The sequence below is a fragment of the Myotis daubentonii genome, chromosome 17 (genome assembly GCF_963259705.1).
Source record: "Myotis daubentonii chromosome 17, mMyoDau2.1, whole genome shotgun sequence".
Classification (NCBI taxonomy): domain Eukaryota; kingdom Metazoa; phylum Chordata; class Mammalia; order Chiroptera; family Vespertilionidae; genus Myotis; species Myotis daubentonii.
In genome coordinates this window covers 3,938,150-3,956,047 of record NC_081856.1, presented here as the reverse complement: position 1 = coordinate 3,956,047, position 17,898 = coordinate 3,938,150, and the positions used below count along the sequence as shown (strand labels likewise).

The following is a 17,898-nucleotide window of genomic DNA, read 5'->3' as shown; positions in this document are numbered from 1 at the left end:
TAGGAAAGTCATTTTTTACTTTAATTTTTCACAAGTTACTGTTACTTCTCATGCTAATTCACTTAATCTTCAGCATCTCTATCCTAAATCTGCCTTAATGCCTGGTTTGCAATTTGCATTTGCAATTTACAGACATTCTGGCTAGGAAAGGCCTGGGAAGTTGTCAGCGGTGTTCTTTTCTCTGACAATGTCTGTGTACTCTAAGCCTTCATCAGACTTCTCTCAAAAAGCATTTGTGTAATGTCATGCTCAAAATTTAGAAAGGTATCTTATCTATTAAAAGAGAAACATGGTAATTAGCGTACGACCGCTACCCTTCCCATTGGCTAATCAGCAAGATATGCAGATTAACTGCCAGCCAAGATGGTGGCCGGCAGCCAAGCAGCTTGAAACTAACATGAGGCTTGCTTGCTTCAGTGACGGAGGATTCCAACGTTCCCTGCCTGCTGTTGCCAGCCTCTGAGCTGCAACTCTAAGCAACTATGTTACAAACATAGAAGCTAAACAAAACCCCAGAAACTTGCTTTAGTCTGCCGGGCTTCAGGCAGCAGGATCGCAACATTGTTTCAAATACAGAAGGTAAACAAAGGCCAGAAACCTGCTTTCAGCAGCGGAGGCCTAAGAGCTGGAGCCAAGCCTAAAAGCTAAAGCTGGCCCAGAATAAAACAAAAAGAAAAAGAAAAGAAAGAGCGGTTGGGAGCTTCAGTCACCCACCAGCCTGAAAACAGCCCTCAGCCCCTCACCCAGACTGGCCAGGCACCCCAGTGGGGACCCCCACCCTGAAGGGTGTGTGACCAGCTGCAAACAGCCATCATCCCCTCACCCAGGCTGGCCAGGCACCCCAGTGGGGACCCCCACCCTGATCCAGGACACCCTTCAGGGCAAACCAGCTGGCACCCACCCGTGCACCAGGCCTCTATCCTATATGGTGAAAGGGTAATATGCCTCCCAGCACTGGGATCAGCGGAGCCACGAGGCCTCCTGGCACCGGGATCAGTGTGACAGGAGGCAGTGCCCAAACCCCCTGATCGCCCTGCGGCTCTGTGTGTGACAAGGGGCGGGGCCACAACCTCCCTGTCCATCCTGCTATGTTCGTGACAGGGGAAGGCACCCCAACCCCCTGATCAGCCCTGCTCTGTGCCTGATAGGGGGGAGCGCCCCAACCCCCTGATCTCCCTGTGGCTCTGTGTGTGACAGAGTGCAGCGCCCCAACCCCCTGATCGGCCCTGCTCTGTGTGTGACAGGGGGCAGCGCCCCAACCCCCTGATCAGCCCTGCTCTGTGTGTGATGAGGTAGAGCCATAACCTCCCCATCGGCCCTGCCTTGAGTGTGACAGTGGCGGCACCCCAACCCCTGCTCCGCCCTGCTCTGTGTGTGACAGGGGGCAGTGCCCCAACTCCCCTATCGGCCCTGCTCTGTGCGTGACAGGGGGCAGTGCCCCAACCCCCTGATTGGCCCTGCTCTGTGCGTGACAGGGGGTCACGCCGCAACCTCCCCATCAACCCTGCCTTGAGTGTGACAGGGGACGGTGCCCCAACCCTCCAATCGGCCCTACCCTGAGCGTGACTGAGGGTGGCATCGCAACCTCCCAATCAGCCCTGCTCTGGCATGACAGCGAGCGGTGCCCCAACTCCCCAATCGGCCCTGCTCTGAGCCTGACCAGGGGCTGCACCTAGGGATTGGGCCTGCCCTCTGCCACCTGGGAGCAGGCCTAAGCCAGCAGGTCGTTATCTCCCGAGGGGTCCCAGACTTCGAGAGGGCCTAGGCCGGGCTGAGGGACCCCCCTCCCCCCCGAGTGCACAAATTTTTGTGCACCGGGCCTCTAGTATTATCATATTTCTATATGTTCTGCCAAGATATTATTAATACTTGTATTAGCATGTTTTATTAGCTGATAGAAGAAATTAGGTTGAAATTTAAGTTAGGTGGTTTTTATCCATTTTACATGCATTCAAGTGAGTACAGGCGATATCCTGGTGCTTTATTACTTTGTCCTACACCCTTTCCACTGTTTACTGAAACATTGTAAACTTAACTGTAGTAGTTCTCCTGGTGGATGTATTTATTTTTTATTTCAGCATGTTCAAATGTTTATTCGACTTCTGTACCCGTAAATTCAGCCATGTACCCTCAGCATCTCCCCAGAACGTGGGCTCTAAGAGACTACTCTTCTTCACATCTAGAATCTGTGTCTACCTCTATTCTGACTAGTAAACATAGGCACAGGTAAGAGTCTCCATGTTTTAATAAAAAAAAAATACTATACGGAAGCCTTTTTATATAGATCATTTGAAGCTACCAGAGAAATTCATTTTTGTGTGTATGATCACTTGCTAAGCACGATTTTGGTTATGGACCTGATTAATTTTGAATAGCACATGTTAATTAACATTTAATAGCACTTCATTTAATTAGGCTAGGTATCCTCAAAAGCACTCCAAAGCTAGGTTTTATGATTCAAAGAAGCAAAAATACCCATTTTCTATTCAACATAATGTTCCTGTGTTAAATGGGATGTAGTGAGAAAGCAGGGATGGCACACACGTAGGTCAGTACTGCATATTATCTAGTGATATTTTAGCTACATATAATCCCTGGCTCCTATATTAACTCATCTTTCGTCAAATAAGATACAGCTCTGAGATTGTGTTAGATTCTCAGAGTAAAAAGAGATGAATATCACAGCCTCTGACCTCAAGGATGTTCATCTCCTAGGATTAAACAAAGGGAAATTTATGGTTCCGAAGGTGATGCTCGGAGGCTCTGTAATTCAGCAGCTGGTTGTGGGTTTTAACTGTCCTGCTGCCCTGAGATGCTGAGCTCATCTCTTTTCTCGTGATGTCAAGATGACTGCCTTCCTTCCAAAGGCCATGTGTCAAGGTCAACTGGACGAGGAGAAGAGACACTAGACTTGTTTCTTCAGTAACAAGGCAATATCCCAGAAGCCCTTAGTAGATTTGCCATCACAGCATATTGGTCAGTATTGCCCATAGCCTGCTGCTAAACTCATAGCCAAGGAGGGAGTGGCTTTGCCCTGGTTGCCTCACTGGTCCTGTTAGGTAAGGAGGGGCTCACTGGACCAAATCAGGCCTCTGCTGGCAAGGAGGGAAGAGGGAAGGAGTCGATTTTATTGTGGCAACTATTACTATCTGGTATTTATTTTTCATAAATGTATCAATTTAAGTTCACTTATTATGTCCACTATTTTTGAGGAGAGAAGCATCATGATTGGAGCTGCTCATTTTGTCCTGGAAAGTGGACACAGTTGGAAACTGGATGTTCTGAGCCTCGCCTTTCTACTCTCCTTCCTCTTCCATCCTTTAATTTTTATTATTTCAATTAATTATTATTTGAATTATGAAATATGTTCGTCTACTACCAACCCTTGCCTTTTTTCCTCTTAAATCATTTCTCTTTATGTTCACTTTAATCTGCCACTGTTATTTCTTTTGTAGACAATTGTCTCCCTTAACCTACTATTACCCCTGCAATAGGATTGACTACATCACTTGTGAGGCTTAAAAATTATTGGAACTTTAATATGGCAACAGCAGAGCAGTAAACTGAGAATGTGACCCTGTGGAACTACATAGGCCACATGGCCTTGAAGCTGGGTCCATCTTTTCAATTTGTCCTCCATTTCATCCTCAAAGAGATCTTTCCAGTGTTTCATGCTGAGGACAAACATCCCAAATGTGAACAAAGTGTTACCAGCCTAATTCTGCATTGACATCCACAACATATGAACCCTGTTTGTAACTCTGTTTTCCAGCCATAGTAGTTTTTCACACTGCCCTGATCAGTACATGCCACAGGCCATTTGCACATGCTGTTTTCTCTGTCTGCCCCTCCTGCCCTGTTTATCTTTCAACTGCTGTATTGATGTTGAGTTGCATGAGTTTTTTATGTATTTTGGAAATGAACCCCTTACCAGATAGATACATCATTTGCAAATGTCTTCTCTCATTCACTAGGTTTCCTTTTCATTTTGTTGATGGCTTCCTTCACTGTGCAAAAGCTTTTTAGTTTGTTGGAGTCCCATCTGTTTATTTTTGCTTTTGTTACTCTAGCCCAAGGAGAAATATCCAAAAAGATGTTGCTAGTATGTCTCCTTGGGCAGAAGCAACATAAACGGCTGTCTTTTTAACTCCCCATTCCTTTCATCATAGCCAGTAGACAGGTCTTTTGGAAATTAAGATATTTTCCAAATGTAAGTAAAGTTTTTCATAACAGGTTTTGAGTCACTGGTGTATAGAAACATCTTAGAAAAGGTGAAACTATTTGAGTTGAAGTTTTTTAATTCTTTTAACACTTAAATACATTAGATTGAATTCCTGTTAAACTTCTAAAGAAAATGTATCTTTTGAACTGTGTTAGTCATAAAAGAAAGTTTTTTCAAAAGGTACAACTTCTCTAAGGAAATTTGTGACAATGGAATTCAGCTAGGTCACTAATTTTAGTCTCTTTCTTGGTCTACAATGTGTTTTAAAATATATACGTAAAATTATTCCATTATTTTTAAAATACATAAATGGCATCGGTATATGTCCTTAAAATATTTTATTTTGAAATATAAGCTAGATAAATGATATTTACACATTTGAATTTCAACATTCAAAATCTAAATTCTGTGGCAGTTTTAATTTTATAGGAAAACACACACATCTATCAAAATCAGAGCACTGCCATCAGATTCAGATTGACTACCTTTTGCTTCGGTTTTTCATTGAGTACATCACAGCCTCTGTTGGTGTGTGTTCCATAATCAAGAGTAATATGTCATATAGGCGGGCGATACTTATTCTAAGGTTGATGTTTCCTGTGTGCATTCAGTTAACTATTCACCTCTCCCCGTTCTGTGTGTGTGCTTCTGTGTATATATGTCTACACAAATACACATATATTCACACACAAACATGTTTGCATTTACACATATACACACATGAAAAAATAGGTGGGTTCACTCACTATATTTTACTGTAATAAAGTTTCACTCCATATATAATTTTTGATTTATATGCATATATGTCTTGTGTGTTGGCTGCATAATACAATTAAAAGCAAATCCCAATTATAAAGAACATAATTTATATTTGTAGTGGCTGTAGAAGTTAAAGTGAAATGGAATCACTTTTTCTCATCCAGCAAATGGTTGCTCAGTATAAGCTGTGTGTAGGAACACAGAGGCCTCGTTCCCATGTGTGGGTATGAAGGCTACTTTCCTCCCACTGCCTTTTGAAGACTTTCTCCATAATTTTGTTTGTGTCATATAAAATAGAGCTATGAAACTAAAACATGATTTAGAGGTCTTAATTGTTCCAGCTAAGATTAGAAGGACACTGAAGGCGAGGAACCAAGATGGCAGTGTAGGTAAATGTAGTTCTCGCATCCTTCCACAAGCACATCAAAACTACAACTAAAATACAGAATAACCATCATTCAGAACTGCCTGAAATCTACCATAACTACAGAATTAAATAAGAAACCTCACTGAGAATGGTAGGCTGGGGGGCGGGGGGGGAGGCACAGAAAATGTTAGTCTGACACCCACTTGTGGCATGTTTTTAATTGGGAGGGTTATCTTGTGTGAGGTGGTCTCCTGTGTGGAGAAAGGGGTCTCAGACCCACACCAGACCCCTCAGCCCTGGGTTCCAGAGCCAAGAAGAGAAGTCCCAGTAACTTAGGGCTGTAAAAACCAGCTGGGATTGTGGCTGAGTGTCACTGAGGTTGCCAGAGACCCAGGCAGTTCCTCTTAAATGGCCAGCACACGGACTTACTTGGACTCACTTTCTCTGAGCTCCAGCTTGAAAGGATCCAGGGACATATGGCAGTGGTTGGCAAACTGGCCCCTTGAATGTGGCTCTTCCACAAAATACCACACGTGGGCACGCACGTACAGTGTGATTGAAACTTCGTGGCCCATGCCACAGGGCCAAAGAGCCGCATGTGGCTCGCGAGCCGCGGTTTGCCAACCACTGATATATGGGGAGGAACTAAATTGTCTGGGCATCAGGGTAAGAACACCAGGGCAGCCCACCCAATTTGCAGCCTAACCCGACCTGTTTGCAATGTCTTTTCCATATGAATGGCCTGTCCTGTCTCAGGCTTCAGACTTTTCTAAAATCTCTCAAACAAGTAGCAGCTGTACTCAGCATGCCCCATACCTCTGGATAAGTGAACTCAGGCCCTGCACTATAGCAGCCAGCCTTGGTTCACAGTTTGGCCACCTCTCTGGGCATCTCTGAGCCCAACACAATTAATGGTCGTCTGCAGATTGCTTTGTACCTTGTGCCTGGTGGCCTCAGGTAGGACATAAGCAGGGACTAACTTTGTACTTTCCAGGAGGCCCCAGAGCCAGTGCACCTGGTGGATTGCTTCAGACAGTGCCAGATTACAACTCTACCACATTCACCAGCAACAACCCAAAAGGAAGACTTGGTGAGCTCCAAAGCCCCACTGAAAGGGGGTTTCCTGCACAGCAACTCTTCCACTGTAGTCGTAGCTGATCCTCATCAGCCAATTGGCTTGGAGGTCATTTCCTCCCAGTGATGCCAACAGCAATCAAAGTTCAACAAGGCAGTGTACACAGCTTACACAGGGGCACACCTAGACTGCCCAGCTCAGGTGACTGGGGAGGCTGAGCCACTGGGCCCTACATGATACCTACTACACAAGGCCACTCTACCAATTCCAGAGGACATAGGAGCTCTACATAGAAACAAACTCAGGGAAGCAGCCAAAATGCAGAGACAAAGAAACATGTCACAAATGAAAGATAAAAAATCTCTAAAAAAAGAACTAAATGAAATGGAAGCAACAAATTATTAGATACAGAATTCAAAACAATGGTTATAAGGATGCTGAAGAAACTTAATAAGAGCTTCAAGGATCTTAGTGAGAAAATCAAAGATATGAAAAAGGACAGGTCAGAAATGAAGGATACACTAACTGAATTGAAAAATAATTTACAGGGAATTAACAGTATAGTAGAGAACAATGAGAATAAAACCAGTGATTTGGAATATGAGGAAGCAAAAAACACCCTATTAGAAGAGAAAAAATAAAATAATAATCTAAAAATATGAAGATAGTATAAGAAGACTTTGGGACAATGTCAAGCATACCAACATTCACATCATGGGTTTGCCAGAAGGATTAGAGAGGGAGCAAGATTTTGAAAAGTTTTTGAAGAAATAATAACAGAAAACTTCCCTTGGATGGTGAAAGAAATAGACTTACAAATCCAGAAGAATAGAGAGTCCCAAATAAGATGAGTCAAAGAGGCCCACACCAAAATACATCATAATTAAAATGCCAAAGGTTATAGACAAAGAAAGAATCATAAAAGCATCAAGAGAAAAGCAGTTAGTTACCTACAAGGGAGGGCCCATAAGACTGTCAACTGATTTCTCAACAGAAACTTTGCAGGCCAGAAGGGAGTGGCAAGAAGTATTCGAAGTGATGAAAAGCAAGGACATACAACCAAGATTACTCAGCAAAGCTATCATTTAGAATTAAAGGTTAGATAAAGAGCTTCCCAGACAAGAAAAAAACTAAAGGAGTTCATCACCACTAAACCAGTGTTACATGAAATGGTGAAGGTTCTTCTTAAGAAAAAAATAAAATTTATGAACAGTAAAATGGTAATAATTACATATCTATAAATAATTGCATCTAAAAGTCAAAGTAAATGAATAAGGAATCTAACAAACAAAATAAACTTATGAATAAAATAGAACCAGAGGCATGGAAACATGGAACAGACTGACAAATCTTAGAGGAAAGGAGGGAAGGGGTAGAAGGAGATTAATCAGAGACCTTATATGCATATATGCATTACCAATGGACACAGACAAAAAGATGGTGTAGGACTGGTGCGGGAGGGAAATGGGGGGGAGGACATAATATTCTCAACAATAAAGATTAAATAAATAAATAAGTTTAAAAGAAGATTTGTAGGATGCCTCCGATCATTGGCTGACTTAGGAACTTCCAGGAAGAAAAAGAAAGCTTGTGCCCTGGACTTTGTCAGGAACATAATTCTTACTTAGCTTTGCTGACTTACTCTGGCACCATTCTTCAACTTTTTTTCATATTTTGAGATGTCTCAAAATATCCACATTTCCTAATGAAAAGTCATTGGTGAAGGAAGACTGTAATTTGCATGGTAGAAATCTATTTCTTGGTTGTAATAGAATTAGATGGGAAGAAAGACAGTTGTAGGGAATGTAAAGAGGAAAGGAAGAGATCTAAGAGCAGAAATGGAACTTGAGGTTTTACCTCTAACCAGTAGTGACTTAGGAAGGCATCATGCATGCAGAAAATCAGTGGATTTTCTTGGACATAGCAGAGGACTGAGATCATAGGGCAAACTGCTAGGCTCAAATCTGGGTACAAATGAATGCTGATAGGCTCATCCCAGACCTGTGGACCTTGACAAAAGCCTCTGGAACCATGGGCTGGTTAAGAACACAGAAATGGTCATTTGGACAACTATGGAGGTTTCAGACAAGTGACATGGGCAAAACTCCTGAGGGGAGAAGTCTCAGAGGACTTCCCCATATTTTCATGAATTTTATCTCCTGAGGAACTGAGCAAGGTCCTCTCTGGCTTCTGGAAGCAGACAGGAGTAGTGATCTGTGTAGAATATGTCCAGGGTTCGCCATCACAAAGACATGCTCCCCAGGGCAAAGCCCTAATTAGAGCCTGTCATTCCTGGAAGGGGACATTTCTCCTACTGCCCCTCTGGTCTTCCTGTGTCACCTGGGGTCAGGTTGAGCTAAGAATCCCTGTGAAGGTCACAGCCCAGGGACATAGGAACACTAGAAGACTGAGACTTAATAATGAGATCTTAGAACTCTTCTGCTTCTCCACCCACACCTTCCCACCAAGACAAAGCACTCCAATATAGTCATATATATCTATAATAAAGATAATATAATATAATATAATTAATATAATATAATATAATATAATATAATATAATATAATATAATATAATATAATTAATATACACTAATAAAAGAGAAACATGCAAATTGGTGTCATTCCACTATGTCCACCAGCCAATCAGAGCAACTATGCAAATTAAACCAACAAAGATAGAGGTTAATTTGCATACATAGTCACGGAGTGAAGATTGAAGACTACTGAAGATGGCGGCGGCCACAGAGCTGGAGCGAGCAGGAGGCTTGGGTTGCTCCTGGCAATGAAGGAAGCCAAACTTCCTGTCGGCCCTGGCCTCCGCTCAAGGAGTGGCTGGGGGACGGGATTGCCGGGGGCAAACCAGGTTTCTAGCCTGCCCTGGGCTCTACTCAAGGAGGGGCTGGGGGCCTGGGTTGCCATGGGTGACCCAGACTTCCAGCCCGCCCTGGGCTCTGCTCAAGGAGGAGCTGGGGGAAAAAAGGAGGGGCTTGGAGCAGCCAGAGTGGAGAAGCCAAGCCTCGAGACCGGACCAAAGGCCTGGGTCCCGGGTGCCGGAGGAAAACCGGTGCCAGCAGCCAGGGGAAGGAAGGCCTATTGCATGAATCTTCGTGCAATGGGCCACTAGTATAATATAATTAATATAATATAATATAATATGATAGGATATGATATGATATGATATAACATAATATAATTAATATAATATCCTATCTAATAAAAGAGAAAAATGGTAATTGGCGTACGACGATGCCCTTTTCATTGGCTAATCAGGGCTATATGCAAATTAACTGCCAACTAAGATTGGCAGTTAACTGCCAACAAGATGGCGGTTAATTTGCATATGTAGGCACAATGCAGGGAGGCGAAAGGGAAAGCAGGAAGAAGCCCCCTGCCACTGACAGTGATTGGAAACCCAGGGGGGAGCTAAGAGCTGGGGGGCAGGGCAAAGGCGGTCCTGGGGCCGCCTTTGCCCTGCCCCCCAGCCATGATTGGAGAATCAGGTGCCTTTTCCGCCCTCGCCAGTGATAGCAGGAAGTAGGGGTGGAGCCAGCGATGGGAGCTGGGCACAGTCGAAGCTGTCAGTCCCGGGAGCTAGGGGTCCCTTGCCTGGGCCTACAGCGGAGCCTACGATTGCGGGGCCGCTGCAGCTGCGGGTCCCCGCTGCCCGGGCCGGACACCTAGGCCAGAGGCGTTAGGCCTGGGCACTGGCGGAGCCTGCAACCGCGGGGAGCTGGGGGTCCCCTGCCCAGGCCTGACACCTCTGCCGGAGGCCTCAGGCCTGGTCAAGGGGCTGATCCGGTGATTGGTGATCGGAGGGTGATGAGGGTCAACTCCTCTGGCCGAGGCATCAAGCCTGGGCGGGGGGCTGAGCCAGGGATTGGGGGGATATGATGGTCCCCTTGCCCAGGCCTGAAGCCTGGGTCAGAGGCATCAGGCTTGGGTGGGGGGTGGAGCAAGCGATCAGAGGGAGATGGGGGTCCCCTGCCCAGGCATGATTCCTGGGCCAGAGGCCTCAGACCTGGGCGGGGGCCAGAGCCAGTGATTGGGGGGAGATGGGGGTCCCCTGTCCAAGCCTGACACCTCTGGCAGAGGCGTCAGGCCTGGGCAAGGGGCTTCTCAGGCGATCGGAGGGTGATGGGGGTCTACGCCTCTGGCCGAGGCATCAGGCCTGGGCAAGGGGCAGAGCCAGCAATCGGAGGGGTCTGGGGGTCCCCTGCCCAGGCCTGACGCCTGGGCCAGAGGCATCAGGCCTGGGCTGGGGGCAGAACCAGTGATGGGGGGAAATGAAATGAGGGTTCCCTGCCCAGGCCTGATGCCTCTTCCTGAGGCGTCAGGCCTGGGCAAGGGGCCGATCCTGCGATTGGAGGGTGATGGGGGTCAATGCCTGAGGGCTCCCAGTATGTGAGAGGGGGCAGACTGGGCTGAGGGACACTCCCCCCCACACACACCCAGTGCACGAATTTCGTGCACAGGGCCCCTAGTCTATAATAAAAAAGAAAAATATGTTAATTAGACCAGAGAGCCAAACAACCTTCTGGACGTCATTCTGGATGTCCTTCTGGATGAAGCTGCCACAGCAGGGGCCAAGGTAGAGGTGGTTAGGGGCAATCAGGCAGGCGAGCGGTTAGGAGTCAGCGGTCCCGGATTGCGAGAGGGATGTCTGACTGCCAGTTTAGGCCAGATCCGCAGGGATCCCTGTGGGATTGGGCCTAAACAGGCAGTCAGACATCCCCCAAGGGGTCCCAGATTGCGAGAGCATGCTGGCTGGGCTGTGGGACCACCCCACCCCCCACCCCGTGTATGAAATTTGTGTACCTGGCCTCTAGTAATATAATGAAACTAGAATCCTGGTGCACGATGGGGCCCCTTGTCTCGGCCTGCACCCTCTAGCAATCCGGGATGCCTTGGGGGATGTCAGATAGCCAATTTCAGCCTGATCCCTGCTGGCCTGATCCAGACCAGAGGGAGCCCAATCCACACAGGCTTGATCCAGACAGAAGGGAGCCTGATCCTGTGTGTTGAGTGTCTGTCCCCTCGTGGTCAGTGCGCATCATAGTGACTGGTCAACTGGGCTTTCTGTAGTTTGGTTACTTAGGCTGTATATCCTATATAATAAAGATATAATATGCAAATTAACCATCACTCCAACACACAAGATGGCCATCCCCATGTGGTCAAAGATGGCCAGCCCCATGTAGACACAAGATGGCCTACAGGAGAGGGCAGTTGTACATGATCAGGCCAGCAGGGGACGGTAGTTGGGGGGACCAGGCCTGCAGGGGAGGGCAGTTGGGGGCTACCAGGCCTTCAGGGGATGGCAGTTGGGTGGGACCAACCCAGCAGGGGAGGGCAGTTGGGAGCGATCAGGCCGGCAGTGGAGCAGTTAGGCGTCGGATCAGGCTGGCAGGGGAATGATTAGAGTGTGATCAGTCCAGCAGGCAGAAGTGGTTAGGGGCAATCAGGAAGGCAGGCAGGCGAGCAGTTGGGAGCCAGCAGTCCTGGATTGTGAAAGGGATGTCCGACTGCTCATTTAGGCCTGATCCTACCTAAATGGGCAGTCAGACATCCCTCAATGGGTCCCAGATTGGAGAGGGTGCAGGCTGGGCTGTGGGACCCGCCCCCCCTCCAGTGCACAAATTTCATGCACCGGGCCTCTAGTATTATATATTCTCTCTCATATATATACACTAGAAGCCTGGTGCATGAAATTTGTGCATGGGAGGAGGTGGGTCTCTCAGCCCAGCCTGCACCCTCTCACAATTCAGGACCTTTCAGGGGATGTCCACCTGCTGGTTTATGCCCAATCCCACAGACATCCCTCTCACAGTCTGAGACTGCTGGTTCCAGACCGCTTCTCTGCCTGTCTGATTTCGCCCCTAAAACTCAAGCTTCTTCTCTTTTTTTATAATTATATTTTTCTTTATTTTTTATTTTGTAATTCAAGCTTCTTGAGAACATGATGCATTTAATATTATTCCATATTCCTTACAGAGAGCTAAGCATGGTAAACACAGCAAATACTTAATACTTATAGGCTTCTATACAAACACTTTCCAACCAGGAATGCTTTAATAGGCAATCTCCAAAAACTTAAACTGGAAAACCTAAAAGTAGAATGCTCAGATTTCAGGCATTGGGTGCTATTAGCAGGATTTCTATCCCAATTAAACTCTAATTCTGAGCTCTCAACAATCTGGACAAACTGCCCTTCACTGTCTCCAAAATGAGTGTAGGGTGTTGTTTTTTGTTGTTGTTGTTGTGTGTGTGTGTGTTTTTTGGTGTGTGTATGTGTGTGTGTGTGTGTTTTGTTTGTTTGTTTTTGCGATTCCAAAATAGATATTTATTTAAAAATTATTTAGTGTTTGCATAAAAATCACCAATTGTTCCTCCTTGGGTTTTTAACACACATAAATTCTTTAGGGGTTCCTCTATTCACCCCAACACTTTCAAAATACAGCTCTTGTTAGTGCCAGGAGGGACAGTTATGGCAGCAAGATGTTTCCTTAGGTCTCAGCATCTTGTGGTCTCCCCTCTGAGAACACACGTGATAGGTAGTTTCTTAGGTGGGGTAGGCTGTCCTTGAAGAAAATACTTACACAGAAGAATTCAAGTTCAGTCATCTGTGCTCAGTTACTCATACCTGATAGCTTCAAAATAAAGTCCCCTTGGTCAAGGTCACCAAAGGCTTGCTGGTTGTTTCTAACTATAAAAAACTTGCTGGGAGCCGGTCCATCCTTGCTGTTTCAAGGGACCTGGCATATATGGCATACTGTTCTTAAAATGTTTGCTCACCTTCTTGGCACTATGTGTTTTAACCAAGGTCTCCTCTCTGAGAAAGGTTGTTTCCCCAGGTAGGGATTTTCCCCTGAAGTTAGGGAGGGAATAAAACCCCTCAACTAAGTGCCAGGCGGGTAATTAATCACTTTAACTGCGAACAATCATGCTTAAGCTACATAATCTTTACTCCCTGGAATGGAGATAAGAAATGCCCTAACCTTTGTAATAGAGATTGATAGGATTGAATCAACTGGTATAAATACAGATGTAACAAGACAGCGAGAGACAGAATTTAGATGAAGATCCGAGAGACAGAATTCAGAAGACAGAACCTACACGGAGCCTGGAGACAGAAGAACTTCGCTGGAGAGAACATGGCAAAAGATCCTGGACTGAACCTGACTATAGAACATGGCAAGAGAACCTGACTAGAATCTGGTGACTGAACCTGGCTGGAGATCTGAAGCAGAATCTCTCTGGAGATCCAGACCAGAACTTGGCTGGAGATCCTGGCTAGAGATCCTGGCTAGGCTGCTGATCAACTGCACGCTGTCTCTGTGTCCTTCCTTCTTCGCCGACTCCGTCTACACCTTTGGGGACCCCTGGACATGCTGGAGCCGGACCCCAGCAAAAACTGTGGGGAAAAAGACAGTAGGAAAGAATGGAGTTTATACTGACAGCGCTGTGAGGCTGGGCTGTGCAACCACGGGAGCACACAGCAGTCTGCTTTAAAGAAAAATCCTGTATGATTTCAAATCAGACTCCTCGTGGTCTTCACGTGACCAGAAACAGCACTGCACCAGATCCTCATTTTTAAAATGAGGTGTATGACAGGGCTCGCCCAGGCTCATGCACCACGTGGGGGGACAAGATCAGAAAACTGTAGGACTTGACTTATTAGTAACATTAACTGATTTTTATCCCAATGAAATGAAGGCGGTCGGTCTGTGCTGCCATGAAATTGAAGGTAATTCTGAAGTAGGGTGGTTATTTATTGCTCTGTTAGGATAGACCCCAAAAATGACTTTTCAGAAACCAGGGCTGTCCCCTGCAACCCCAGCCAGAGTCTAGGCCACTCTGGGGGACACAGGCCAAGGTGGCCTGCCAGCTTGTTTCACAGTGATTCTGGCTTGTCTGTTTCTGGGAGTGCCGGCTGCTGGGCATGCCTACACCTTGTAGTTGAGCTCGGCATTCATGTTGGTGTACATTTCGTAGATGACGTCAGTGGTGGTTGTTGACATCATCTCCAGGCGGACCTTTTCCAGGCACTCTTCCTCCATCATGTTCTGGCCTCTGGAGAGCGCTTTCAGGAAGTTGGGCTTGTAGGGCGCGGCACACAGCGCTACCTGGGAGATTTTCTGCACAATTCAGCCATGGCACTTCTTGAGCACCATCTCCTAGGCCTTGGTGGCATTGATGCGGATGAGGTTGGGGTGGCTCTCGTCCTGCTCCCTGTCACAGATGCTCTGTAGGAAGACCCATATGAAGCAGAGGCCCCTTTTCAGCCACATCAGCACCAGCATGGCCCCCACTTGGCACCACTCTCCTCTATACATTTTCTTCTCCACCTCTAGGATATTCTGCAGGGTCCAGAACTTGGCCCGGTCGGTGTTGAACACAGCCTTGATTTTTGTGATGTTACCACTTATGTCTGCCTTGATGGGACTAAACACTGGGGACCCAAGGCAATCAAAGAAGGGTGGCAGGTGGGACACCGCCTCCAGGAAGGGCCCAGTCTCAACCTGCTTGTCCGAGGGCAGCGGCTTCAGCAGGTGTTTGGCCAGCAGCACCAGTTCTGGGTCAAGGCCGGTGGTGATGCCGTTTTCTAATCGGATCTTCCTCTTCCTTCCCCAGCACACTCCAAACTTACTTTGGACAGACCACCCCAACCCTGCAGACCCTTAAGAGCTTTCCCCCCTATTTGTTTGACTTTCCCCCATCAAACTCACACCCTATCGTGTTGCGTAGGGGCGCCCCTAAACGCTCCCTGGGGGGCGGGGCCATCCCTGCGAGAGGCCATGGTGATTCTGGTCTAACGGTCGTTATGGTCATGACACCATTAAGGTTGCTGGCTTTTTATATATTTACTAGGGGCCCGGTGCACGAAATTTGTGCACTGGGTGTGTGTGTGTGGGGGGGGGGGTGTCCCTCAGCCCAGCCTGCCCCCTCTCACATACTGGGAGCCTCAGGCGTTGACACCCATCACCCTCCAATCGCAGGATCAGCCCCTTGCCCAGGCCTGACGCCTCTGACAGAGGTGTCAGGCTTGGACAGGGGACCCCCATAGCCCCCCGATCACTGGCCCTGGCCCCCGCCCAGGCCTGAGGCCTCTGGCCCAGGAATCATGCCTGGGCAGGGGACCCCCATCTCCCTCTGATCGCTTGCTCCACCCCCCGCCCAAGCCTGATGCCTCTGACCCAGGCTTCAGGCCTGGGCAAGGGGACCATCATATCCCCCCAATCCCCAGCTCAGCCCCCCGCCCAGGCCTGATGCCTCGGCCAGAGGAGTTGACCCTCATCACCCACCGATCACCAATCACTGGATCTGCCCTTTGACCAGGCCTGAGGCCTCTGGCAGAGGTGTCAGGCCTGAGCAGGAGACCCCCAGCTCCCCGCGGTTGCAGGCTCCTCCCCTGCCCAGGCCTAACGCCTTTGGCTGAGGCGTCCGGCTCGGGCAGCGGGGACCCACAGCTGCAGCGGCCCCGTGATCGTGGGCTCCGCTCTAGGCCCAGGCAAGGGACCCCTAGCTCCCGGGACTGACAGCTTCGACCATGCCCAGCTCCCATCGCTGGCTCCACCCCTACTTCCTGCTATCACTGGCCAGGGCGGCAAAGGTGCCTGATTCTCTGATCATGGCTGGGGGGCAGGGCAAAGGCGGCCCCAGGGCCGCCTTTGCCCTGCCCCCCAGCTCTTAGCTCCCCCCTGGGTTTCCAATCACTGTCAGTGGCAGGGGGCTTCTTCCTGCTTTCCCTTTCGCCTCCCTGCATTGTGCCTACATATGCAAATTAACCGCCATCTTGTTGGCAGTTAACTGCCAATCTTAGTTGGCAGTTAACTGCCAATCATAGTTGGCAGTTAATTTGCATATAGCCCTGATTAGCCAATGAAAAGGGTATCGTCGTACGCCAATTACCATTTTTCTCTTTTATTAGTGTAGATAGATTATATACAGTGGTGGTAAAAGTAGTTTTACAGGTGTGAGCACACAAGATAGAGTTTATTCTTATTTTTTACTTATTAATTATTGTATTAATTTGCATACAAACAACTGTAAATCTACTTTCTCCCACTTCATATAGTAGCTGAAATGGCTTCAAGACACAGACTTAGCCAAAAAGGGCAAGTTATACCATGCTCTGAAGAAAGCTGAATTCGCTATTTTCAGACAAAGCAGATGCCAGAACAAGGAAACTCAACCAAGTAAACAGACACTGCTTAATTACAAAGGGGTCAGCTTTGTAAGGAGACATAAGGATCCTATTTTTTTTTTTTACCTGAGAACAGAGCATCAAAATATGTGGCACAAAAACTGATAGAACCCAAAGGAGAAAGAGGCGAACTCCCTGTTACAGTTGAGTCTTCAAAAACCCTCCTTCCAGAATGGAGAGATCAAGAGAGAAGCAGTAAAGATACAGTTGACCTGAGTAGATGTGGCCATATCATCTAACTTGATCTAATTGGCTTTTGAAAATACTACATAAGGTAATAGCAGAATACTTCTTCTTCTCAAGCTCACGTATGACATTCTCTACAATAGATCACATTCTGGGTCCACAGGGGACAGGAACAAAGTGTAGAAAGAAAAAATTTAGATGAAGAAATTTGCCTGGAAATAATATAAGCAGGAAGAAAAAATATAGTTGGGAGACAAGAGAAGAAAGAAGAAAACCAGGAGAAGAAAAAAATAAGTAGCAATAGCTACCCCATACTGTAAGTCTCATAAATCCACAGGTTCTGGAGCTGAGCTCATTATATACAGTATCTCATTTAATCCTCTCACTCTCTGACCTGCGTTGTCATCATCACTTGTAGATGAAGAAACTGAGACTCAAAGAAGTTTCGTCATTTGTAGGTAAGAGGACCAAAATGCAAAGCTGAAGACCCTACTTCATCCAAGATTCAACTTTGTTGACTCTGCAAATATGGGGTTAAGGCTCCCTGCTATGAGGCTGGGCTGGATGGCTGAACTCTAGAATGGATGCATGCATCATTAAGCATTGTGGTGTGGCCAGTGCCTGGTAATGAAGTCCCACTTTTCCAAGTGGTTCCCTAATAGTCACAAGCCTCCCTGACCCCAGCCGACTCTCTTGGCTCTCAGATTTTCCTCGGCTCTGCTATAAATTTTGTTTTCCTCTGCAGATTAACTTAATGCTTCAGGAACCCTGCAATCAGGTAGCCCACATCCATCATGTCTACTGTTTAAAGTAGTGAAAAGGCTTTTATAATAAGATTGGTGGCTTTGCAAATAAAAGTTGTGAGTTTCAATTATTCTTTAGTAATGGGTCCAAGATTGGGGTAGAAGCTAGATAGAGGAGATGGTTAAAGTAAGAAAGCCTTTTTCCTTCTAAATTGTGACATCATATCCCTCAAATCAAAACCATACATTGCATGGTTCTTAAAGGCAAAGACCATAACATTCATCTTTGTTTCCTCCAAGTTGGGATTTTGTAAATAGTTGTTTTAATAAAGTTTAGGT

General features: G+C 46.8%; 2 protein-coding genes across 2 annotated transcripts in view; one reads left to right on the top strand and one right to left on the bottom strand.

Annotated features, from left to right (window-relative positions):
* Nucleotides 1-17,898, top strand: part of RALYL (RALY RNA binding protein like) — a 585,850-nt gene that overhangs the window by 96,420 nt on the left and 471,532 nt on the right. The gene's annotated exons all lie outside the window — the stretch shown is intronic.
* Nucleotides 14,370-17,898, bottom strand: part of LOC132220098 (glycolipid transfer protein-like) — a 182,451-nt gene continuing 178,922 nt past the window's right edge. Inside the window, exons 2-3 of the mRNA XM_059673044.1 lie at nucleotides 14,607-14,998; nucleotides 14,370-14,549 (exon numbers count right to left, since the gene is read on the bottom strand). Of these exons, the coding sequence (XP_059529027.1) occupies nucleotides 14,370-14,549; nucleotides 14,607-14,998 (572 nt within the window). The remainder of the gene's footprint in view (nucleotides 14,550-14,606; nucleotides 14,999-17,898) is intronic.